At 39.0% G+C, this 25,302-nt stretch overlaps 1 protein-coding gene across 4 annotated transcripts; it reads right to left on the reverse strand.

Moving 5' to 3' along the window:
- Positions 1-1,228: 1,228 nt before the first annotated feature.
- On the reverse strand, positions 1,229-24,664 carry TMPO (thymopoietin). Of its 4 annotated transcripts, XM_082047432.1 has the most exons (11): positions 24,184-24,664; positions 14,166-14,292; positions 12,615-12,773; positions 11,030-11,130; positions 6,585-6,704; positions 6,386-6,481; positions 5,725-5,835; positions 4,759-4,848; positions 4,606-4,671; positions 4,351-4,445; positions 1,229-3,117 (listed from the first exon to the last, which is right to left on the reverse strand). In XM_082047432.1, exons 1-11 carry the CDS (start codon positions 24,424-24,426, stop codon positions 2,826-2,828), a joined length of 1,500 nt encoding a protein of 499 aa, XP_081903558.1. In that variant the 5' UTR covers positions 24,427-24,664; the 3' UTR covers positions 1,229-2,825. The 4 variants fall into 4 exon arrangements, with proteins under 4 accessions (XP_081903558.1, XP_081903560.1, XP_081903559.1 ...); XM_082047434.1 differs by having other exon boundaries at positions 4,606-4,848; positions 24,184-24,628; XM_082047433.1 differs by lacking the exons at positions 4,606-4,671; positions 4,759-4,848 and having other exon boundaries at positions 24,184-24,649.
- Between the last annotated feature and the right edge of the window lie 638 nt (positions 24,665-25,302).

Raw genomic sequence — 25,302 nt, forward strand, 5'->3', positions numbered from 1 at the left:
CCTGAAACCAGAGTCCTGAAACTGGGTACACATTAGTTCAGCAGACAATTTAAAGGGAAAAGCAGAAGCTGTGGGCTAGAAAGCTCTAATTCAGACAGGCAAATCAAAATCTGTCATGTTTTCAGCACAGTATTCCAAGCAGTATGCCCAATAAGAACAAATCCTCCCAAAACACAGTCAGGCCTATTAACTTACACAGGCCTTTTTCCAGAATTCTTATAGCCCTTACCCTAAAAGGGACTTTAGCAATATTTGCTATGTCAGAACTGCACTAATTTTTGCAACTGGGATTTGGATAGTAGTACTAGTCCATAAAACTGCTCTATTTTGTGATTGCTTCTGAAAGTTTAATCTGGCTATGTCTTGAAGCCAATATAAACTACTAGAACAAAAGTGATATTATTAAAAAAGCAACAACAACCACCAAAACACAACACAAATGCCAGTTCATATTGCTTCAGTACTTTGATACAAAGACTATAGTATACTTCAGCATAACTTATAGAAGCAGTATTTAGAAGGCTTTAAGCACATGCAACTATTCAGCTAGTAGCACTATTACTACATGTGTTACTCTTAGAATGACATGAATAGCTTTAGGAATGCTGGTAAATACATACGTGGGACTAGGGGAGGAAGAGAGGGAATAAACAAAGAAGAGATTACTCTCAGGGATCACACCACTAAATGCCTCAAATATAATCTCATTTGTTTCTTGAAGATGCACTGTCTTGCAACTACAACTGAACTACACATAGGTTATTTTGAGGACTTATGTAGAAAAGTCTTTACCTTCCATGAAGTAATACTGAAGTTGAGAGGAGTCTCCAAAACATTGTATAAATGAAAGAATGGTGACATTTAATTGCATTGCAGTTCAGGGTTGGTTTGTTTTTATGATGCTAATAGTATCCCTGAAGGAGGTCAACTGAAAGTATTTCATGTAACTAGAAGAGAAAGATATATTTCATGTTAAAATATATAGCAAGGTGGTGTGAAAATTAAAGTGAAAAGGAAGTTCCTTAAGCATTGAAAAGCAAATGAAGACTAGCTTCTCCCCCATCCAAATTAAAGGCCTAACAGCCTAAAGGATTACAGTTCAAAAATACTGCTACAGTACAAGTATGATGAATATTCCTCCCAAGTGTTGACATGAACTTCGCTACTTTTACTATCAGATTTTTTTTAACATGTGTAGCTGCACAAAATGACACCACTGCTACATCAGTTGTCTTGCTTTTGCTGCTTTTCAGCAACCCATTTATTTTGATAAGGAAAATCGACACACATTAAAATCATTTTTATTTTTCTGCATTTTGACACCAAAAGTGAATGTCTTATGTTACAATTTTCTATAGGATGGACACAAGTTTAGCTATCTGGATTACTCAAAGAAGCAGATTAAAAGGAAAAAAACATTAACCTTAACAGAAAAAAACCCTATTGCTTTGCTACAAATTACCATGTTTGTTCCAAAGTTCACAGAAAGTAAAGATTCCCCCTAGCTAGTCTACACAATAATTGTACCTAGAGTAAAAAGATACTGACTACTAACTAATGTTCTCAGCTTTTTGTAAGTAGCACTTTAAGAATATGTAGTATGATTTATTGCAATTTTGTACTAAGCAATAAGACTGAACATCTGTATACTGCAGATTTAAGCACGCCAAAATGTATACATTCACTTCAAAAAATTGTTGCTTATCACTCTTCATTGGTAGTAGTGAAGTCAGCTGCCTGCTCAACTAAGTTACAGAATAGTGTTTCAGCATGCTTCCACTGAGAAAAATATTCAACTGCATGGAAGTAGTAAATCTCACCTTAGAAGATGAAACTGTAGCAGAAAATGCAGCAATGCCCTCTTCATACAAGAATAAAACTTCATATGGAATTTTCACACTTTGACAATACTTCTCTACATGAATATTCAAAGATAATCACATAAAGCTGTGTTGGAAAGACCTTGCTTTTTTTTTTTTTTAGAAAAAAAAAAAAAGACCACTGCTGAAGTCAGAATTTAGACTACTTCAGATAACAACCTTGACCCAAAAAAGTATTTTAGTAGCAAATTATATTGATGCAATTTTTATTTTCCACACATATTACTAATAAATAAGTTCCTCTAAGACATCTCTTGCCAATTAGATTTGTATTCAGCTTCTACAACACTGTAAGCACTAAAATGAAGAGATACATTTAAATGATGTTACGCTTAAATGGAGTTACTAATATCATACTAAGACTTTTACAGAAATGCAAACAGGTTTACAGTTACATTTACTAAAAAGTTACAGTAATCTACAGAAAAGGTTGTCCTTGTACTCTCCCTACACACTAAAAAAGCTGTTACATTGTTACTGAAAAAATGCATACAAAATGCATTTCCCTGTATCACCTGTGTTAAAATCCTCCTACACAACAAGCTATAGAGACAGAAGTACAACTTCTTTTCTGTACAAAGCAAAAGCTTTAAAAACACAGCTTCACATTTTACTACATTTTTGCCCTTCTCAGCTTCCAAGTTTTTGCAAAAACAAATATACAGTTTCTCAAAAATGAATTTAAAGGATGTCCACATTAAAAAAATAAAGCCTACAAAAAGTTCAAAGATCTAAAAAAAAATGTTACTCCTATGGCAAAGTGATCTCCTACTAGTCCAAAGTCCAGAAAGTTAATGTCCATTTAATATTATCTTGCGTCATTTATCCAATTTATCAGGTTCCAATCACATTATTTGTGAGAAGTCCTTGAGCCGATGAGAGGGCAGGAGAGTTCAATAGTTAAAAAACAGGAGATCAAACTGGGTGTGCCTTTCAGAAAGATACTCATTTGGCACTGCCCGAAGAGCTCATACGCATATATTTAGAGAAAGGGTTTCCTTGATTAGTTTCCATAGACTGATAAACCAAAAACAAGAAGACTGAAACAATGACAAAGAGAAGAATTTTTATCCACAGGGGAATGGAGCGTTCCTTTTTTGTTGGTGGTTTCTCTGACTTGCTGTCAGTTGAGATGCCATATTTTGGAACATACTTAGAGAAACTTTCCTCCATTCTGAAGTCACTGTGCTCTATAGGCCGGCTAGCAGCTCCTTTGATTGGTCTACGGCAGCTAGCACTGTTAATTAAAAAAAAAAATGCATATTTAAAAGAGCAATCTAAGGCATACAGGAAAATTTCTGTAAAAATTATTTTTAGTGAATGCAATACCTGAAATATTGCTCTCAAACTCTAGCATGGTGATGATTACTATTTTTAATCATTTACCATTCAAGCGAACACCCCTTAAAGAAAACTCAAATACTTCTTTACTTCACTCTATCCACATAATCAATGGATTGTAACTGGCAACAGAACTCTAGGAAGTGTCCCTCCCTGTCTGCATCTTTAATGATCACTTATACAGCCCCACTAGGATTTCTAAACCTAAGACTGTTCCTGGTCATTGAAATATCTACTGATGGCTAAGCCAGTCCCCAGAAGTAGAAGATAAAGCAGGAAGGGTTAAGAAACCCACACACAATGCCAAGTCCTTATATACAAGGAGTACATGTGCATGATTTTTATTTTAAGAAGTGGCATAGACTGATAGACTCCAAAACAAGAGAGAACAGAGCTGAGTAATGAGCAGATACACCACAGTAGTAGTAAGTGGTACTGCATATTCTCCTCATGGTAAGACTGTGCAATTCCAGTTTAAATTGAAATTAAATTGTGGAAGCACAGGAGTTGATTTCACACCTAAATATAGGGAAGCTTGCTCATACCCTCTAAACAGGACAAAGTTCTGTGAATTGCTTAATTATCCAGATGGTTGTTTCAATTTTTGTTTAAATACAAAGTTGTAAAGATAAATGCAATAGCCCTTCCTAGATCCCATCCTTGTTCACCCCAAGAGTAACCTTTGACTACATCAGGACTACTATTTAAAGGAAATAATAGGATATTTGAAAATATTTGCTTCTGAAAAAACCCCACACCCTTAAATCTACACTGGCAGATCTTAATTTAACAGCAGATCTAAAGCAGCTCTATCTAGCCAAAAACTTAAATATTGTGAGCCATTACCACAGAGAAGCCCTTTACATTTAACTTCTAGCATCCAGAAGTTTCACTTATTCATTCCTACTACAGTACTATCCTGTCCTCCTACTCTCAACTTAAATAAAGAGACTGTTTTGGCTAACAGAACTATATGCATAAACCAAGAGCTAGGTGGTCATCTCAACTGTCATTGAGCCAGAGTGCAAAAACTGTTCCTCAGAAATCCTGCAATATAATCACAAGATACTTCTCATCTTAAACAGGTTTACAAAACTAAGAAACAAGCCCCCATAAACCTTAATAATACCTAATTCCAGTAGGTGTTGATACTTCATGAGGGAACATTTCCTTAAGAATATCCCTTTCTCCTCTTCGTTCTTCTGTAGGATTTCTCTCCAGCACCTAGAAAACAAAAAACAGTTACAGACCTAACAGACTGCATAACAAGAAGTTCCTGCATTGCCATCTCAGTGACCACAACCATGTGCAATTTGTAAGAATGAATCAGTCACCCAGTGACATTCAAGAAGTTTACTTCTTGGGTTTTAGAAGTTAAATTAACCTTTGTTAGTGGCAGCTGTCTGGTCAGTTTTGGTGTCTTAAAGCATTTGGTGCTCTCCTCAGTTTCCTTTAAGATAAAGAATACACTGTATAAATATAATGTACCTGCCAGCCACTGACATAGATGATAAAAAAAACCAAACTTAGCCATCACCTCTATCATGGCTGTGTTGAGCAGATCACAGGATTGTTTGTGGCCAACATGATTAAAAAAGCATTGATGTGGGTAAACTGTCTCTTCTTGCTGTAATAAACAATGTCACAGTACAGTAAAATATTAAATGAAAAACACTCATGTGGTCTGAAATAGAATATCAAGTTTTCCCACAACCTTCTATTTGACAACTAAGTCTACACTGCAGTCACATTATAAACAAATAAAGCAGCCCATTCCATAAATCTCAGACCCACTGGCAGAGCAGGCTTCACAAGTGTTAATGCAAGTTTTATCTACGGTAACTACATGAAGCAATGAACTCCATTTAAATTCAGCCAAGCATTATCTTGTAATGTAAATTTCCACAATATTACAGTACTGCATTACATAGACTTGCAAGTGCTTTAGACAGTTCTCCAAGAGGTATGTAATTTTGATAGCTTGAACAGGTTAACAGTAAAATAATTACTTTCTTGATAACTGACAGGAATCTACAGATGCTTTTTAAGTTCAGGCTATTGGTCTAAAGGAACCCATCTCTTTGATACCTATAACTGAGGCGCACAGTGTTTTTTCAGGATAGGCTGATTTATAGGATCAATTTATAGGACCCAATTTTGTTCTGTCTTCAACTTATTCAAAAAATTTAAAAGAAAATAAAATAATCTACATTTTGTCTGGAAAAATAGCAGCACAAGGAAAAATGACAAACCAAAACATATCTGGCTTAAGAAAAAGAAAAGTAGGATCTTCACACACATACACACACCCCCCCCACCCCCAAATCTGAAGGGGGAAGATAAAAATAAATTTATATTTTCTCTTTTATGCTAGTCTACTTTGACTAGTGCCACCTGGGCAGTGATGCCCTCCATCTCTTCTGTACTTATGAGTAAGCACATACACGCAAGAATCTTGTTCACAGAGAATAAGCAATAGCAATCTAAGTTTTAATTTATTTACTTCAGCTGTCATCAGTGGTTTCTTTGGTGTTCTTCCAGGCATGTCTGAGAGTTCACTGATTGACAGTGTAGGAGCTGCATGCTTGAAATTTCCAGGCACCCTATTGACAACCTGCCAAGATTCAGAATTGTTCAAACTCAGAATCAAACAAAAGACAAAAAAAAAATAAATTGGGAGAAGGGGGCAGAACCAAACAACAAAACCTTTATGTGCATTGCATATATACATGAGTTAACTCAAGAAGGTTATGTAACAGATACTTCTAACTAAGCACAGGAAACATATTGCTTATCATTCCAATTAGTTTCTTTTAAGCCATTTAGAAACAAATTCTGTTTAGTTCACAAGAAAAGACAAACTTAAAAGCAGATATTCTGCATGTACTTAAATAAAGATCTGGGCTTTTAAAGTCGTTATTCTCAACCCTCCCCCCAAAAAGACATTAGAGTGGACCTATGTGTCTCCCTAGTCCCATCTCATAATAAACAGCATTAAGTACTAATAGAGATACTGAAAATGAGTTTTCAAAGACTACTGAATAGAAGACTGTGTTAAAAAAGTAAGACTATCTGTTCAAAACAGAATGATTCTGTCAGTAAAGATTATTACAGAAGAATACCACTCGCAGGATTTATTAAACATATTTACTAAGCATATTTACTAGGGTCTCGTTGCTTGCAGTCAATATAGTTTCAGCTATGGGAGTACTCTCTGTTATTACAGCATCATCTACAGGCAACTGTGCTGTAGCTTCCACCTGTTTGTTTAAAACAAACAAGAGAAAACAATTGAATAAAACAGTCACTGGGACCTTTAACAGAGAAAAAAAAGCTTGTCTATTATAATAAGCCTCTCATCACCCTTCTCCTTGGTGTTCTTCTTGACACTCTTGTCGACTCCCTAGAAAATGCCTGCAGAGGTCCACTTTTTGAAGATCCACTTCTCCAGACAGTCTCAGTAACTTCATCTTGAGAATAGGTCTATTCAAGCATCAAACACATGATCAAATACATGAAAGCCAGCTCTCAACATTGGATACCCACAACCAAAAGCCAGAATATCATGCATACTCCAGAAGCAGTGTGTCTACAATCCAAAAAAGAATTTGAACCCCAGTACATTCAATAATTAATAGCTAGCTAGATTAGTAGTGTTGACCACAATACTTACGTTAGAGCAAATTATTTTTCAAATACTGAACTAACTAGGTTATCGCCAAAATGTAAAAACCGATGACCTGCTTGCTGCAATAGCATGAAATAACTAATGCTACAAGTAGTTACATCAAGTCATGGACAACAGATAGACTAACATTTAGGCCCATTACTTTACTTGCCTTCACGAAAAAAAAAAAAAAATTTATGAGCACAAGCCAAAACCATCACCTTGTTCTCTACCCAAACAGGGGTCTATTCTCTCAAGCAGAGATGGGAACGGTTTAGGTACAGCTACCTACATTTCAACAGGAACTACTCTCCAGAGCATATACAAGACCTTCCTTTTTATTTAGTTAAATTTAAAAATAAACCCCCAAATTATTACTTTGTTAATACCAAAATCTTTGCACATTAACACCTCATGCATTGTTGTGTTACCAAGTTTTTGGTAACCGGTGCTGATGGAAGGTGTACAGACTGGTGCAACTGTCAATTAGAGGTTTAACAGCAGAAATAACTTAACTGGAACAGTATTAGCCCCAACATAATGTGTTAAGAGAGCAGGCTGGAAAGTATTTATCAAGGGGGAGGGGGCAGAAGTCTAACAGTGCCCTTATTCACTTCCCACTTGTGTATATGAAGTTAGCACAGTGAAACCAGAAGCTGAGCAGCTTTATGATTCTTAGCCTAGGTTCTGTATTACTGCTGCTACATACCCAGAAGAGGGAGCACAAGAGTTTTGCTTCACTTCAAAGTCACTGAAATACTTAAAAAAACAAATTATATTTTATATGGAATGGTAGATTTTGGTCTAGTTCTCAAATATTATTTTCAATTTAAATAGACTTCTGATGAAAGATCTCCCAGTCCCTCTTATCTTTATCAAACACTGGCTTCTTGTCCCTATTAAAAGCTTAACTTGTAACCTTCAATGATGGGTCCCCGCCTCATCCCCATACACTTTTTGAGACATGATGTTCTTTAAAAGCTCAGAGAAAACCACTAATTTCAAAGTGGTTCCACTCAAACACATTCCACTCAAGAAAGCAGTAAGGCAATTCCCAACTAATGGAGAGCTCCCCTCCTTATTTTCTTCTAATGAAAAGTTAGAAGCACTTCAGTAAATAACCACCCCTCTCCTTAGTTCTTCAGATGCTTGCCAGCCATGTATTTAAGTACCAAGTTAAGTTTTTTCTTGCATTAAAAGTATAGGGAAAAAAAACACACAAAAAAACAAAACAAACAAACAAAAACAACAAAAAAACCACCACCACCACCAATCTCCTGCTTAAGACCCACCCAGACTTTAGCAGAGCATATTCAGACACACAAAAAAAATGTTGTCTACAGTTACAGTTATCCTGTCAGTTGACCTCTCCTTGTGTGCTTATCCCACAAATACCTGAACTAAATAAACCCTACTAGAATGTAATACATTTAGGTATACCACCACCCTGTACATAGCCAGGGAAAGTTACAGTGGTGTGATACTCAAGTATTATGCAGCATGTGCTTTTAGCTGTCATATTACTCACAAGCATGGAAGCTATAGATTATGAGTTTAGCTCAGCTATGACAAGTTGTTTAGCCCACCCCTTTCTGTCCAGTGCCATTTACTACGAGGCTTTAGGCTCAGTTTTGAACTCTATATTCACCTAGATGATTGGACGTAGGGATTCAAATTAAGGTTTTCTTCCAAATTTTCTAGTTCACTATGAAAAAGCAATTAAGCACAAATGGCTGAGCTCAAATTCATCTAGCCCTCTCCTGTGAACTGACTGATAAGACCCATAAGCCTGCTCAACCTCCCCACCCAATATCTTTTGCACCAACCTGCTCAAAGAATATCTAATTGCACTCTTTTCTTGAGAAAGGCAACATTCATCTGTGCCAAATGACAATCCTTTCAGCTGTGTACATCTAGACTAAGACTAATGTTGCACGGGACTTAGAAGGGACTAACAAGTCTGCTCATACCACACTACTAACCAGTTAAGCTCCACCACTCTTCAGTCTCATAATATTTAAGCCAATGCCACACAGTGCATGACAGTTGCATATAATTCTGCAGAATGTGTGTGATTACTTGACACATCAGCTGCAGACTTAAGATTCAATTTCACAGGAAAAGAGAAAGAAAAGTGGAAAATGGGAAAGATGTTATCTTTTCATTTTCAGCAAAATATGACTACAAACATTCGCTAGCCAAAAAAATAGAATTGTTCTTGGCTTCAAGTAGCTGTAAATTTTTGTTGGTATGTGGGGTTTTGTTTGCTTTCTTATGCACAGCAGTCAGGAGTTGAAAGGTAAAAGGTTTAACAAGCTAAAGAGTTCCTGAAGAATTTGTCATCATTTTGAAATTAATCCAAAAATGATCTAATCAAGTGATATTTCTTTGATTAACTACTGGTGACTAAAATATGCAAGTTGCAAAATATTGCATCTATACTGCACATACAAAAGAACACAAGACAAAACACAGTAATGATCTAATGATATTACAGTGAAATTGGATGACAAAAAAATAGAGTAAGCACTCGTCATTTGAAAATGCCACAAAAACACATCACTCTATCTCTTCCCTTTTATTCTGCAGGTGGGTTCCTGACGACTAGGAAGCTTTGTTGATAGCTGAATTAAATACCTCTCTATTATACTGAGGCTGGCAGGGATTTCTGGGTAAATAGCAATTTAGAGAAAAGTAATTCTTAGAATACAAGAACATCAAGATTTAGATTACCATTATAAAGACCATCACAAACAGAAATTGCCTGAATAAATTAGTGTTAAGAGAGCAGATTGGAAGATGTATAATAGCATTTTAGGTTACACTTCCCCCATTCCTATAATTTGTTAAACTATGTGTCTCTTCTAAATCTGTAGAAGTGAAATCTGTTGAGTTTGTGCCCTAAGAATTCAATGAAAAAAATGAACAGAACTAGTTACATATCTCTATAACTGTGTTGTATTACCCAGGCTCACAAAGCAGTGTGTTACCTGCTTTAGAAAGCATCCATAGCAAAGCATATTTATACATCCACACCATCTGTCATTTAACATAGCAAAGTAGTGAGAAAAGCGGCTGATCTGCCAAGATATGTCAAGATATTAACAGGCTGGATTTTGAGTCACTGAACATTTTCTGTACAAGCGCTTTACTATAGCACAACTCTAATACTTGCTGGTCAGATGAATTACACTGTAAAGAACCTAAGTAACCTAAGCTGGGGAACAGGGTATTTACTGACACTGTCACATCACAAGGACAGATCAGGCACCAACTACTGAATCCAGCATTCAGTCAGCAGTCAGAAAAACTGAGTTGCTTCTGTAAAAAAACCCCTCTCTCACCAAGACAACAGAACTAACATTATTTATAAGTAAAGGACAAGCAGTACATACAGTTAGATTTAAACTTGTTATTATTTTTCCTCTTAGGAGAAACTTTCCAACAAATTAACTTCCACTCTATTGCTGCAACAAGCATAGTTGAGGAAAATATATTATATAGATTACTAATGCATGTGTGTGCACACACATTTATTAGATATATATAAATAGGCATATACAGAGGTACATTACTTCATGTATTATATTTGAATCAGTCATTGAACCTATGTATTTAAAATGCACACATATCTATAGATATCAAACTAGATAGATGGAAATATGGTGTATGTATTTGTATTTAAAAACATTTTGAAAAAGACACCAAACAAAACCAAAATACCATAGTTTTACCTTTTTTTTTTCCTTGAGAAACTGCTGCTTCTATTGAATGAAGTTGTTTACACACATCCAACAGGATGACATCAACCCATCTGACTTAAACTTGCCATATTTCCAAAACTAAACATGTTAAGGTTGGTTGCCTGTTATTTTTTTTCTAATAGGTGCTACAGCAGCTGGCAAGTCAGACAAAGAGCTTTTAGCAGACCATCATTTTCAATGTTAGACAGGCTAAAAACAGCAGCTACACTTCATTCACAAGACTTTCATGCTCTGTTAGAACAGGCTTTCCAAAAGAACTTCTAAAAAACAGCATAGCTCACTTAGTCAAATGTGATAATGTTAAAAGTAGTAACATGTTTAGTAAACACATCACCTACAGTTAGTAGCCATTTCAGATGCTACTAAATTAAACATACCCGGTTTTGTTCAACAACTCTTCTTTGTTTGAGTGCAACTGGTGTCTTCGTCCTGGCTTTCAATGGTTCTCTCTTCTCAAGCCTCAGCTCAGTCTTCAGATCTGTAACCAGTTTTAATATAACTAGTTTCTGTAATACTACTGGATGATGTATTAACTTTAAACCAATTGTATTTTAATTAACAAAAAATTAAGTGGCAACATATCTCCGAGTTACCATTTCCTTTAAAAGTTCAGAGACACAGGAAAGTTTCTCCATCAAAAGCAGAAGAACAAAGTCTTGAAGAATAATTGCAAAAATTATTTTAGAACACCGACCCTACCTTTTTGATAAACTTGGACTAATCCAGCAGTTCCATTCAGAAACTGGTGTCACGTTGCAATAACAGTAACCAAAATACCATTATACTATTGATAGCAGTAAGGGTATTAAACCTTTTCAACATTATTTAGTTTCATTTCCTTTAAAGTAAGTCCTGGCATATGAAACTCCTTTTTGATGCAGAAGGGTTAATGGTTGGCAGTCACTTACCAGTAAGAGAATGTACCATCTCCAACACCTTTCTAAAACTGTAATAGCATTACAACATATTTAGAGTTTTGGGGTTTTTTGGGGGGGCAGGGGGAATGTTTGGTTTTATCCTCAGTGTTTGAACAGCTTGGTAACTAGAAGCACAGGTAAGTATAAGGAGATGGCTATCAGTTGTGACTAGGTTCTTGGCTGTCCTATAAATAAATAAATAAATATCTAACTTCTCCCCCAGCCCCATAAGTGTAAGAGACTAAAGTTCAAAACAAGCCCAAATACACAAGGATGACTGATTAAGTTCCTAGTTGTATTTAAACCCTTTCTGTCCTATATCTCCATGAATGTTCCTATTAAAACCAAACAAAACAAAACCAAAAACACACACACCCCCAAAACCAAACCACACAAAAGAACCATCTTCTAACATTTAATTCCAGACACTCTTTAAAGCCTACACAGTTTTTTTTCTAAGATGTATAATAGCATTTTAGGTTCCACTTCCCCCATTCCTATACTTTTTTATATAAAATGGATATTAAAACTGCAAAAAAACATATCCGAGAACTACCAATCAACCCACCCCAAACTAGGTCCATGAGGAACACGGCATAAAAGGAATTGCGTCATACATGAAAGACACCAAACCACATTAAAAATTACAGAAGTTTAATAAAAACATTCACACACTATCTCATAGTAAAGATAACTACAGTAAGCATCATAAGACAAAACTGCACTTGCACTTAAAGATTAGGTGCAAAGAACACTGGAACACTACATACACAGTCCTCCTACCTATCATACTTACAGTGTCCAATCTGGGGAAAATGGACAAGAGGGAATAATTTATTAGCAAAAAGTTTCCTTCCTCAGAACAGGTACCTGGATCACTGAGCTAGTACTGCATGATCAAGTCCATGACTTGCATGGTCTACAGCAGTATCTTTAAGCTTCATGTACCAGAAAGATCATGCCCCTCTTTAGATCTTTCTTCTGCTGCAAGTATTACCAATGTATAATTTGAATAGTTCACAGGCAGGTTTCACCTAAGTCTTACCTTCTTCATTGTCACTGTACTGGTCAGAATCATTATTTCCATTCTGTGTGTTGTTCTCAGCAGGTGAAGAAATTGCTGGGAGAGGCACAGGTGCATTCAGTTCTGGACCTTGCTCCATCAGTTTCAACAGTTTTTTCTCATAAAGTTTCCTAGTAGTAGCTGTAACAAGGAAGAATACATGATATAGAGTTTTCATCTTTCCTGACATGATTGCTAGAACTTGGCTGTTATATATTCCTTGGGAAACTCTGATCAAAAATAAATTAAAAAAAATGTTCAGTCCATATAGCCTGAAGCATATACCTCTAGGTGTATAACTACCTTTAAGGCTTTTAAATTTTTGGTTTAAGAAAATTCTTGACAGAAACTTAGACCTATTAGCACACTGAAAATTAAAAGCATTTATCTACAGAAAGGGAACTTACCTGCTTCTTAGACACTTTGTTTCATATAGAATCACAAACATTCTCGTTGGAAGAGACCCTCAAGATCATAGAGTCCAACCATCAACCTAACTCTGGCACTAAACCATGTGACTGGTGCCTGAGCTGTTAGCCATAGAAAAGTCTAACCTTCGAGATTTCAGATAGAAGACACCCTCCCTTAAGAAGAAGTGGCAGACTCTCACAAGAAACAGAATCCATAACCTGTAAGAACTACAGCTTTTACTTAGACCAGATTGGAACATCTTTCCAGTGGACTGCATAGATATTTGAATTTTTCAGAAGACTTGAGTGCCAGACACGAGGAACAGGTTGAATGGGAAGACATATAGGAATAGCTAACAAAAACTATTATGCATAAGACTTTGAATACACTCAGGAGTCCAGGCTCCATCACTTGTACTTCTATCCACACAGGATTTCAAGAACATGTCACAGAAGGCTCGGCATGCTACATGCAACCTTTTTTTTTTTTTTTTTTTTTTAAAGAGTTGTGAAATCAAAGTACCTTGCCATCAGGTTAGTGCACAATCTGTAAGTCAAGGAGCTTTGATCCCACATCACAGCTGAGTGCCCAAGGAAAGAGATAAAGCTGGGGTCAGGACTTCTGACTTAGGTTAGCTTGCAGGATAGAACACTAGGTTCAAAGGGCCATAAAAAAAGTTAACAAAGGAAAAAGTTACTGCACAATGCTGTGAGTAGGAAAGGGGAAGTACTATGTTCTCATTCTGCTCTCAATGCTCTTAGCTTATTATGTAAGATGTATTTTCTATTTAAGCAAGCCCCAAACCTCAACCTTTCTATCAGAAGACCTAATTACCCCAGTGCTGAACTTTATTAGTTACACAGCTTCAGAACAGAAGAGGAACAACTCCAGCTAACCCAGAACACAAGAGGAACAAACTGTGGACTTGCCTAAGCTGCAATGCTTCAAGTCTTCTCAATGTGAATAGTTCATTGAAAACATCTTATGTGGGAAGTAGGATTACAACAGCATTGGTACTAAACTTAGAAAGCAACTGTATCAAAGAAGCTTAGAGTATTCAAAACTGAGGTTTAGTGAGAAATAAGTTGAATGGATAAATATTTGCAAGTTCAGTTGACCCACCTACAATTGGGCCAGGATTTAGTCCATACTTCACAAGTTGCTCTTGAAGATCTTCATTACTCATCTCTGTTATATCTAGGTCATCCTTCTCCTCTGGCCTTGGTTTGTCAGTCTTCTTCGTGGCTTTCTGCAAGTGAGGAAGGAAGAAACAAGACAGTGTTTCCAGTTAATACAGAACAGTATTTTTCTTCTAAGGGAACAGGGAGATAACACAGTTCTAAACATACAGAAAAAAAATACATTCTCCCCCATCACCACCACTAAAGGCTATATGAAACACTTCAAACATTTACACCTACTAAACAAACATGCATGAGTTTCCTACTTAAAGAAATACCGATTTCAAGCCTCCTCTATAGGGGAAAGAAAAAAAAATTTACTATTCTGATCCTGTGTTTTAATTTGAAGTTCAAGTACACAACAGAAGAGGATTTCTTTCCTATGACTGGAGAGTTAAGCTTCTAGTTGTTTCACCATCACTACTCTAAGGTACAAATATTTATGTTCCACTGGCATTTCTTAACATTATTCTTCAACCTAGCAGGTCAACACTTCTTCCTCTAATGATATGCAACAAGTTCTTCAGCATCTACACCCTCTCAACTGAGTTCCAAAAGTCCCCATTCCCACTTATATCAGTGGTTCCCAAGATTATATGATGTTATAAAGCAGGTACAGGAAAGGCAAAGCCAGAAACACCTTCAGATTTTCAAAATCCTGCCCTTCTGCTTAGGCCACTGCTATTGTAGCTCTAACAAATCCTAAACTCAACTCTGGCAACACTACTTGAACAGTTGGCAACACATCACCATCACATACAGATGGTTATCAAAATAATCTGCCAAGATGCTATTCCTAAATGAGCAGTTTCCATATGAGCAGTTTTTGATATAGTATATCAAAAAAGAGCGATCATAACATTTGTTCAACTTAGGAACCCTTTGTTACTACAATAGACCTTCCAATCTCCAAGATCTGAAAAAGAATAAGGAGGTAAGGCAGAAAAATATATGCTTAGGATCTGCTTCCTCTCAACTAAGAAAGATCTTGATACAAATATGCCTTATTTCAAAGCAGTATCTCAAAGTTGTAGAAGTTGTATCTATTTATATCCTACACTTCACATGTTTCTCAGCTTGCTTGCCCAGAAGATCTATCTGGGCTTTCTGATACTTACCAAAGATTAAAATCCCAAACAGTCACAAGTAGCATTTTTTTTCTTGTTGTATTTAGTAAAATAGCACTAAAAGACTATAAGATGACTGACATGAGTCAACAGTAGCTAGCCATTAATGCCAGTTCAATATTGGTTTGCATGCCACTTCGGTCTTGCCTCAAATGTCTCCACATTTAAAAGCCACAGAGGGACTTCTGAGGGCTTCTCAAACATAACTGACTCAAAATAGATTTTTCTCTAACTCCTGGATTGTGAAAATCCCAGCATGGTGAACTTAAAATCAGTTGTTAAAAAGCAACAGAATCTCCAAGATGAGAGCTCGTGATTTTTCTTAATCCTAAGAAACAAACTTCAAGCAGCCTGAGGAAAGGATAGGATCACTGAAGTGGCAAATTTGACTAATGACAGATTTACAACTCACTTTATCAAACATTTAATTAGCTTTTTATGTGGTAAAGGAATTAAGTTTTTGAAACAACAGAGCCTACTTATCTACTACACAAAAAAACCAACCAACCTGTAGCCATAGGAGACTTGTATTTACTTTTGAATGTTTGGTCATAATGCTATTTCAAATTAAGTATTACATTAACAATAATTTCACATTCGGTGCAGGTTTTTTTTTTTCTGGACTACTGAACTGTTGAAACAGTGGAAGAGACTTCCAAAACATATGCTGGGTTTTCTTGTTGGGATTTGTTTGGACTATTGACAGCTCTGGTGTTCGCACACATCAGCAAGCAGATTCACTAAGAAGCTACTTCCATATTTCAAAAGAAAACAACTACCATGATGCAGGAAATCAACATCCCGATGGCACTTAAAAGAAACTGGAAACCTAATGTAATGTGTATCTGCCTTTGTATCAGTTAGGGGCCACAGGAGAGGCTATAACAATGTACACCAGAAGAACTTCTCTGGCATTCTACTAGACATTTCACAGAAATCTTAACTACCAGAAATCTAACTGCAACTAATGACTACTACAGTCCTCTAACAGAAGTAAACTCACATCCCATAGTGTCCTCAGTATTGTTTTTTCTTTCAAGTACCATTTCACTTTTTCCTGTAGTATTACCCCACATTGAAACCATCAGAATAGTCAGTTTCAGCAAATGGCAGAGAGGGGATGAAAAGCTAAAGATAATCTGTGTTCTTCAATAATATGGCCGGATGCTTTGATTACCTTGTATCCTGTGAGGTCTTCAACTTTTACTTTTGAACACCTATTCTCCTTAAAGCAGATCCAAATTACTTCATTTGTACACACAGAAACCGATCATTTAATCACTGTAAGATCAGTCCCTGGAAGCTTAAGGCAGGAGAGAAAAACTTCTCTGATACCTTGGCTGTTGTAGGACAGCATTAATCTCAGCAACAACCTTGGCTCTAATTACCACTACTATTATAGTATAAAGCACCACTACACTATGCATCATCACAACTTATCCATGCGACTACACCATGAAGCAGATCAAAAGAGCTAGCTTTAAAATTTTTTGCAAGCAAACAAAAAAACATCCCCATTTCCTGGTCTGGTGATCATTAGTAAAATTGAAGTTGTCTTACTGTGGTGCAGGGGTAAAGCACTTAAAATGAAGTTGTGGCAAACACCAGGATTTGCCAAAGTAAGGTGCTACAGCTGACCACTCTGCACATAAATATTCTTGTAACCTTACACCCAGATCAATAAATCCTTATCTAAAGATCATCTACTTCCATCCAGAGCTAGCAGCAGTTTAAAAATATTTCTAGTCATTGCTATTTCCTAGAAAACAGAAGAGGGAATATGATTTGCATACTTCACTTGAGAGAGATTTGTTCACATCAAAGAGGTGGAAATTTGGTAGTGCTATCTGCCAGGTTCAGTTTCAGATTAACTAGGCCCCAACCCTTCAAACAATTATACACATGGGGCTGCCACACAGCATTCTCAGTTCCAGGGCCACAGGAAAACAAGAGCATAAAAGAAGTTCATCTTCTCAGAGTGTCATCTCTCCATGGCAAAGAGCTTTCACTAATGAGAAGAGCAGAAAATGCAAGTGATAAGAATTCAGACCTGGAAGCTGTCTCTTACCTCATCTTTGGCATTCCTGCTGAACAGAAATCCAACAGCCACAGACCAGCTTATCAGACAAACTTTACAGCTACCCTTTACTAATTCTAGCACTATTCCACCAAACACATATGACAACCATGCAACATCGCCAGATGAGGTGTTTTCAAATGCCAAGTTAAATGGCACCTACATTAGGATATTCAGGGACTTTAATCCCAAACAGGTGCAGCTTCATCACCAGAAGCAGAAAGGCTCAGGGCTTCTTTACTCTTTCTCTGAATGAGGTTAAGACAGGCTAAGAACACCCAAATCATGCCAACAGAATGCTCTTTAATTCTCCCATTTGTACAGTGTCCTCTCTGGTTTAAAAAACAAACAAAAAAAAAAAAACACCACCACCCACAAAACAAAACAAAACCAACAAACAAAAAAACCCCAAACCTGTATTTCTCTCAGGGAAGGGAAGGAACTGTACATCCCAAGTCTCAATAACAGACTTATACTGTGAAATACAGAGGTTTCTATTCCCCTTGCACTTTTTATGCTATCACACACAAACATTTCCTACAGTAGAATTTTTTTTTTTTAAACCAAGTCCTACTGAACTTTTTAACCTCAAACGCCTCAAGACAATATTTGCCAAAAGCTACAGGGCAGACAAAATAAATAATGGAACGGAAATTATGCAGTGGTAATTCAGAGATACCGATACACTAAACTTTAAGAATTCTCTACGTTTTAACCTTAGTAAATGCCAGACTTAGAATTTCCAAGCCTATATATGGTAACAGTCCTAAATTATAAGAGCAGGGACTACTTTAACCCTTCCATCCCCTCCTCCCCCCCAGATACTAAATTCCATGTTACCCAGTTGAAGTAATGTACCCACTCTGAAAATACATGAATGCTGCAAAATGAAGAGTTGCTTCCAGAGAACGTAAGTGAAAGAATAAAAATTCACAACAACAGCATCAAGAAAAACTAACAGATGGTTGGTCTCATGGCTCAAACTCAATGCTGACCTGGAGATCTGGCTTGTTTATGTGTCCCTGCTGAACAACTGACATACATTGCTAGACAAAAATTACTTCAACAAAATTATTTAAATATAATCACTGTTATTACACCAGCACTTTAACAAGTATGTCTCTCTAGTTCATGAGTCTAGAACCACAGAAAGTCTGGAGGTGCAGAACAGCAAAACACGACTTCCCACTGCAGCAGGAACTGCTCACTCAGCTCACCCCTACTGCTCACAGCTGTCACTCAGATCACAGATGAGTGCCATTTAAAAGGCCACAAAGGTGTTAATCTGTATTCTGGGTCACATTTGTACAGCACACAGTTATTAACAGATACAGCCACACAGGAAACACTGAATAGATTCTCTTCCTTCAATGGGCAACGTGTGTGTAAACACACACACACACATTCTCTCAGCTATCTAAGTGTGCAGTTTCACCTTCCACACTCCCAATCTTCATAAACTACCAGTATTATTACTACCTTCCCTTTTCCAATAGAGATAGGGTTGAAATCATACAGTTACCGCAGCTACAGATATTATCACTACCACACCACTCCGACCACAAAGAGCTGAAGCTAGTTCTGGAACTTACTTGGCTACTTGACTAAAACAAACAATCAATCAATCTTACCCAATAGGTCTCTTTTATAAACTTCCAAACAGGCCTTTTGGGTTCAGATGCTCTCATCATACCTTCATTAACAGAAGTGAGGAGGAGACATTTGACTGATATTTTTCAAATTACCACTTTAAAGATCAAAAATATCACTCAGTGTTTTAGAAGAGATTACTCCAGGATACAATATGCACCAATAAGCTAAGTCAAAAAAACCTACACATTCTGAGCATTGAACAGCTCCTGTTTAGCAACAGTGTCAAGATTATATTTTTAGTATGTGCTTTAAAACAATGCTCCTAAAGAAATAAAAATTCCATATCATAGTTATTTTTCCTTTGAGCTATCTGTCCTGATATTCAGCCCATAACTAACCAGGATCAGGAACATGCAGATGCAGATGGTTCCCCTCCCTCAGCAAAAAGGTGTCTCGCATACCAACCACTGTCCTCAAATACCACTATGCTAAATAGGCTTTGAAAAATTAAGTTGCTCAAAAACATCACTAGAGCTGGAGAAGCTGGCTCTTACAGACAGTATTATCAGACTGAGGCCCAAACAAGCACTATTTTAAAAGCTTTTCCTCTCCTGGTATAAGTATTTAGGCAAAGTGAGCCCTTCCCTTCCTGCTCCAAAAAAAAAAAAAAAAAAAAAGTATTACCTCTAGAGAAATGGCTGTATTTTAAATGATACTTTCAAATACTTCACAGGAAAGCTCTTTAAAAATGTTTGGGCTAACATTAAATTTTACTTGGATTTCACGATTTTTATGTATTTGACAGCATTTGAAGTTATCTTCTACAAAGCAGACTGCACTTTTGTGCAACAGGAGGGGGGTTTACTGCATCACATTACAAAGCATAAAAATACTGTCCAAGTTTCACTGAGGGGAAGATCTTCCTACAGTAAAATAATTTAATTTTTAAATTCAGGTGCCAAAAAAATGTTAACTGCCTAGAGTTTGCTGCTCCAAAGCATGATGTTTTCAGTGCTTGAAAACAGAGTCAGAACAAAACCCCTACTAAGTTTTGATCTGCTCATATAGGCAGGTTAATCATCTGTATGTTCATCAGAATAAAAAACAGGTCAAAATAAACCTGTATTAATATAAATGAAAGAGCAGCAGCATCACTATGGATGCATGACACTTGCCTACAATACATAAACTTTACATCACTCCTGCATTAAGGTTTTTATTTGTTGTCACAGAAGTATAGGTTGGGTGTAGTATTGACAGAGCTGTACTGGAAGAGTGATGGATTTAAAAGACGTAATTTACAGTAGAATTAAAACTATGGAATCTTGTCTCATTGCTGCACAGCTTTTATCAATAGAAAATGTGCACCTAAAAGCATTGTCAAATGCCCAGAACTTAGAAAAAAGGACACTAAAGTGACAGTGTAGACAGTTTAAAACTACTGATGACTACAGCAATGTCAAAACATTAACTGTCGGTATCAAGAGACCTGGTTTAGCTCTGCTGTCTTTACACTGACTGCAGCATGGATATTTTTACTACTTCAAACTTGTTTCTCATATTCATTTTAAGAAAAACACTGCTCTCCCTCCCTTCAGTATCTGTAAGTCAGCTGACAGATCAAGTAAGGTATTGATTGAAACATAACAGGAATACCTGCTCCTTCCCCCTCGAAAAGAGCCCTGCAGCCTTACACCCCACACTCCAAGGGTGCCAAGGCAGCAGAGCCTCCGAGGGGTGGCCAGCCCAGTCATATCCACCAGCATCCCAGGCAGCTCTGCCCCACCTCACACCCCAACTTTGGCCCTGCTTTGGGCTGACAGTGGGGCTGTATCTGCTCTCCCATGCAGCTCTAAGTCCTAACCACCTCTACACAGACACAAGCACTGTTAATTCAACTGGTTGCAGGTTCAGAAAAGGTTATAACTCCTTGCACTTATTGAAGGGAAGCGTGAGCAGACGCAGAGCAGGATGGGGGAAGACTCAGCAACCAGTAAATCCCTCCAGTGACTAAGTCAGGACCACTCTTATTCAGGCCAATATAGAATCTTGATTACAATCAAATTTTCACACTAAAAAACATATTAATCTATTTTGTACATCCTTGATAGTCTATGCCTGTAAAGTAAGCACAGACTGCTTTTTGACTGTGACCCCAATCCTTTCAGAAAGGATTGCTCACTCAAAGCACTTGGACTTCAGCAGGCAAGCACACAAAAGTTCAGTACTCACAACTGTTGCGTTTGTATTACTACTGAATAAGCACAAGAAGAAAAATATTGTCTCTCACTTATATTGCTCTTCTCTATCCAAAAGTACCCATTTCTTCACTCCAAGAGTGATTCTGACCCTTTTCTACCTCTCCCTCAATGCATCCAGAGTTCACTCATTCATCCCAGCAGTGGGAGTAAGCCTTCACTCCCAAATAAGTTTGTTTGGTTTTCCTGATCGTCTTTTCTTTTAAGTATTGGATAACATTAAGCTATATCCAAAGAAACACCAGAAAATAAGGAACAGCAGAGAGCACAGTGGGACAGAAGCCTCCAAAATGCAAATCTATTTAAGTACTCATTCAAATGTTTTTACAAGTTGATACTAGCCTTAACTGAGTCATCTGGACTGAAGAGACATCTGCACCTTTCAAGTTAAGCCGTATTCAAATATTTAGATCGATAATAGAGGAGTCCAATTTTTTTAACCTCATAGAGGATATCTTTGTAATACAGTAAAGTATTTTTGTGTTCTAGAAACATATTAAGTAGTTGGTTACTTCGAAGTTTGAAACAGCTGGTTTACATCCCCCCCCAATGTACACAGACCAGTACTACAATTTCTAAGAGTTGCAATATACATAAAAATGGAACTAATAAAGCATTGCAATTTTGTTACTCAGATCTCCACCCAGCAAAAGAGCCATGTTATTATACCAGTACATGTTAGAAAGTACTTTTATGCATCCAGTGCAAATTGTTTTCTGGTCCTTTAAAACATACACATAAATGCCTACAGATAAAACAATGGAAGTTACACAGAGGAGTGAAAGACAGATGTTGTTGAATTCACCTTTGTTTCCAGAGCCTAAAAAGTGACTCACATGAAATATGGAATTCTTTTATTTTATCCTTCCTTTCTGTAAAGCCTTGCAGTCCCAGCTTCCTCCCTCTGCCCGTTATTTCTAGTTTCTTCTCTTTCAGAGGTTTGAGTGTTTTTTCTCTCCTGTTCTCTCTTAATCTTACCTAGATATTTTGCTTTGTTTCCATAGCAGAGTCCCACCACCCTGGATGTCAGCCTTCCCTCACTTCGCCTCTTTCTCTCTTCCAACTGTTTTGGGGGCAAGTCAGTCTGAAGTCCTCTAGGTTACTCTTTTGGAAGGGCAGCAGATCAAAAGAACCACCCTTATGCCACAACGCATTAACAGGGACAACAGCTACTCAAGCTACAAGCAGTTTCACAACTACCTAACTTGTACTAAGCAGACAACCAGCATATATCAACCAAGTTTGGTTTGTTTTTTTATTTTTTTAGAGAGGGGTGGTGAGGAAGTGCGACAAACTCCAATCCAAACTGTCACTAGACACTACTCTAATATTATTACACTAGACTAGCAGAAACAGCAAGACAAACAGAAACAGCACACAGCCTTCCAGACATTGTTAACAAAGTATATGAGTACCACCCATTCTGTAAACATCAAAAAAGTAACTCAGAATTGTTTAAACTTAAGCACTGGGGAAGGGAAAGGGAAAATCAGATCTAGGAACTTCAGCAGTTATGAGACTTTCCTTCTCCTACAAGCAAGTCAGATTGAAGCTCATCCTATTACTCAAAAGCACCTAACAAGTGATACACAGGCAGACCACTATAAGTCAGAGAACCGTCTAGTTCACTGTAAAGTTTCTGCAGTGAATACCAGTTAGGTACTTCAATTAGATAGACATTAAAAAGAGGTAAATAATTTGGTGAGAAATCTCATCCTCTTTTAGTTGCAGTTTTCAGTTTTGTAATTCAAGGACTCTTTGTTGGCTTTTTAAAAAGATTTTAGTATAAAAGACCTTCAAAAGAGTCAGTTTCCCTTCACTCTCTTTACAAATAAGCTTTGAAAGTTATTTCAGATACTATAATTAAATACTTGTAATAACACACACATTACAACTGCAATAGCTGGTATTCTTTAAACATGCCTTTACACAAGGCCAGATGTCTTTTCTTTCATACTTCTAAGTTATGTAAATTTACAGACCACTTATTAAAAGTTAAAAAGGAAATAACATTTTCCAAAAGGGAAAAATTCCAAGTAACATCAGCTCCCTCCCTTTTTCCTTGCATGATAAAACAAGGTATGTCTAGGAAGGCAAGTAGCAGTGGATCAACTGAACACGCAGCAGAAGTACTCTGCTACAAAACATACGCTGAGATGTATGAGACACAGCTACATTAAGCAGACGCTCTTTACACTAAACAGTCCACTTCATTAAATAAAACAAACAAGCTGTTCCTTCACAGCTTCATCCTTTCATCTGGAGTAAATTACACAGAGTAGCGTTGCTTCAATACAACTGAGACAGCTGGTGGGTGTCTTCTTTCCGAAGTAAGTTGCCGCCTCGTGAAGAGTTTCTCTTACTTTACTCCTCCAACAACCAAGCATTTTACTTAATAGATCGCCCGCCAAACCAAAGTAAAAGCTACCCCATTTACAGTCGGGGGCTCGTCTGACGCTCCACGTGCGATCGCGCTGCCCCTCCCTGGCCAGAGCGGCCTCCGCCAGCCGTTCCGAAGCCAACAACGCCGAGAAGCGCAACACGCGCGACGCGACCCAGAGGCGAAGCCGGCGGCTGCCCAGCACCGACTCCGCGGGTCACGGTTCGCCTCCCGGGGCGCCCACCTGGCAGCGCGCCCCTGCCCCTCCACCCCAGGCGATAGGGACCGTCCCCGCCGGGCACGATCGCGCCCTCAGCCGAGCGGCACCTTAAATAAGACGAGGCGGAGCCGTCCCCGGCCTCACGCGGGAGGACACGCGGGGAGCCGCGGCGCTTCACGCCGGTCTCCAAGCCACGGGCAGACAGATCTATTCAAGCGGGAAAGCGGGCCCGAGACCGCCGGGAAGCCGAAGGAACGCGGGCGGAGCCAGGATCTCGGCGCGGGAGAAAGGCGGCGGTACTCACCCGCCCGACGGCAGCGCCGCGGTTCCTGGCGCCGAGAGGCGTGTGCTCCCGCTCCTCGTCGCTGGAGAAGTCGGGCTGCGCGGCGGCGGCGGGGGGGTTGCGGGCGGTGAGGTGCTGCAGGTAGAGCTGCACATACACGTCCTTGCGCTGCTCGCCGCCCGGCAGGCTCACATTGTTAGCGATCAGCTCGCTCTTCAGCTTCTCCTTGGTCAGCACCGACGGATCCGCCAGGAACTCAGGCATCGCCGCCGCCACCCTCCCGGGAGAGGCACCGACAAAGCGCGGGGAGAAGGGGCGGGGGAGGGAGGAGGAGAAGGACTCGCCTACCCCGCACCAGGGACCCAGCTCCACAGCGGGCGGGCGCGCACACCGACCGCTTCTCCCAGCCAGCAATAAACTGCACCCCGATTGGCGGAGAGGAAAACGAAGCGGCCCTACTATTGGCTGCCGGGCGGAAAAGAGGAGAGGCGCGCGGGACCCACTAGCGTTAGTGCCTTGCGCGAGGGATAGTAACGCAGTTTAAATTCGGCTCAGGCGGGAGAGGCGCGAGGGGCGGTGCTGGCGCGCGGGGGAGGGGAGGGGAGGGGAGGGGAGGGCGGGCGGGCAGGCAGGCGGGCTGGCTGGCAGCGCGCTGCCTCAGCGCCCTGCCTCAGCGCCCTGATCCCGCCCGCCCAGTCGGGCCCCTAGCAACAGGGCTTGTCCCTTTAATGATACCGGCAGGGTCTTCTCGGGGCCTCCCCGCCGCCCGTTGGGGCGATTAAGGCTGTTTTCCCCCGCCGGGTGAAGGGGTAGGAGCGCTCCGCTGGGGTGGCGGTTCAGGTGTGGCCGTCGCGCCTGTCGTGAGGTGGGGGTGGGGGTTGAGGAGCTCCCTGTAACCGGCCGTGATCCCTGTGACCTGCTGTGACATCTGTCACCGGCTTCTCAGGCTCCGGCTTCCCAGGCGCGATCGGCTGGCAGAACTTCAGTTTGCTGAGGGGCCGCCTCGCAAACACCCTGAACCAGAGTTTTCTCCCAGGCAGCCGAACTGCTGCTGCCGCCAGCCAAGCGCCAAACTTCATGTAACGCGTTACCCGGCTTGAGCAGAAACCCAATCGGCAAATTGGTGGCTATTCTGATAGT

Source organism: Streptopelia decaocto, assembly GCF_964273445.1.
Source record: "Streptopelia decaocto genome assembly, chromosome: 1".
Taxonomy (NCBI): domain Eukaryota; kingdom Metazoa; phylum Chordata; class Aves; order Columbiformes; family Columbidae; genus Streptopelia; species Streptopelia decaocto.

Bases quoted from the DNA above. Each gene is read 5' to 3' on its own strand.
- TMPO (XM_082047434.1), bottom strand. From the start codon at position 24,426: ATGCCTGAGTTCCTGGCGGATCCGTCGGTGCTGACCAAGGAGAAGCTG. The intron at 14,293-24,183 runs GTGAGTACCGCC...CCTCACTTGCAG, and splicing joins GCGGCGCTGCCGTCGGGCGG to AAAGCCACGAAGAAGACTGA. The intron at 5,836-6,385 runs GTAAATATGCTT...GAATCTTGGCAG, and splicing joins CTGCAAGCAACGAGACCCTA to GTTGTCAATAGGGTGCCTGG.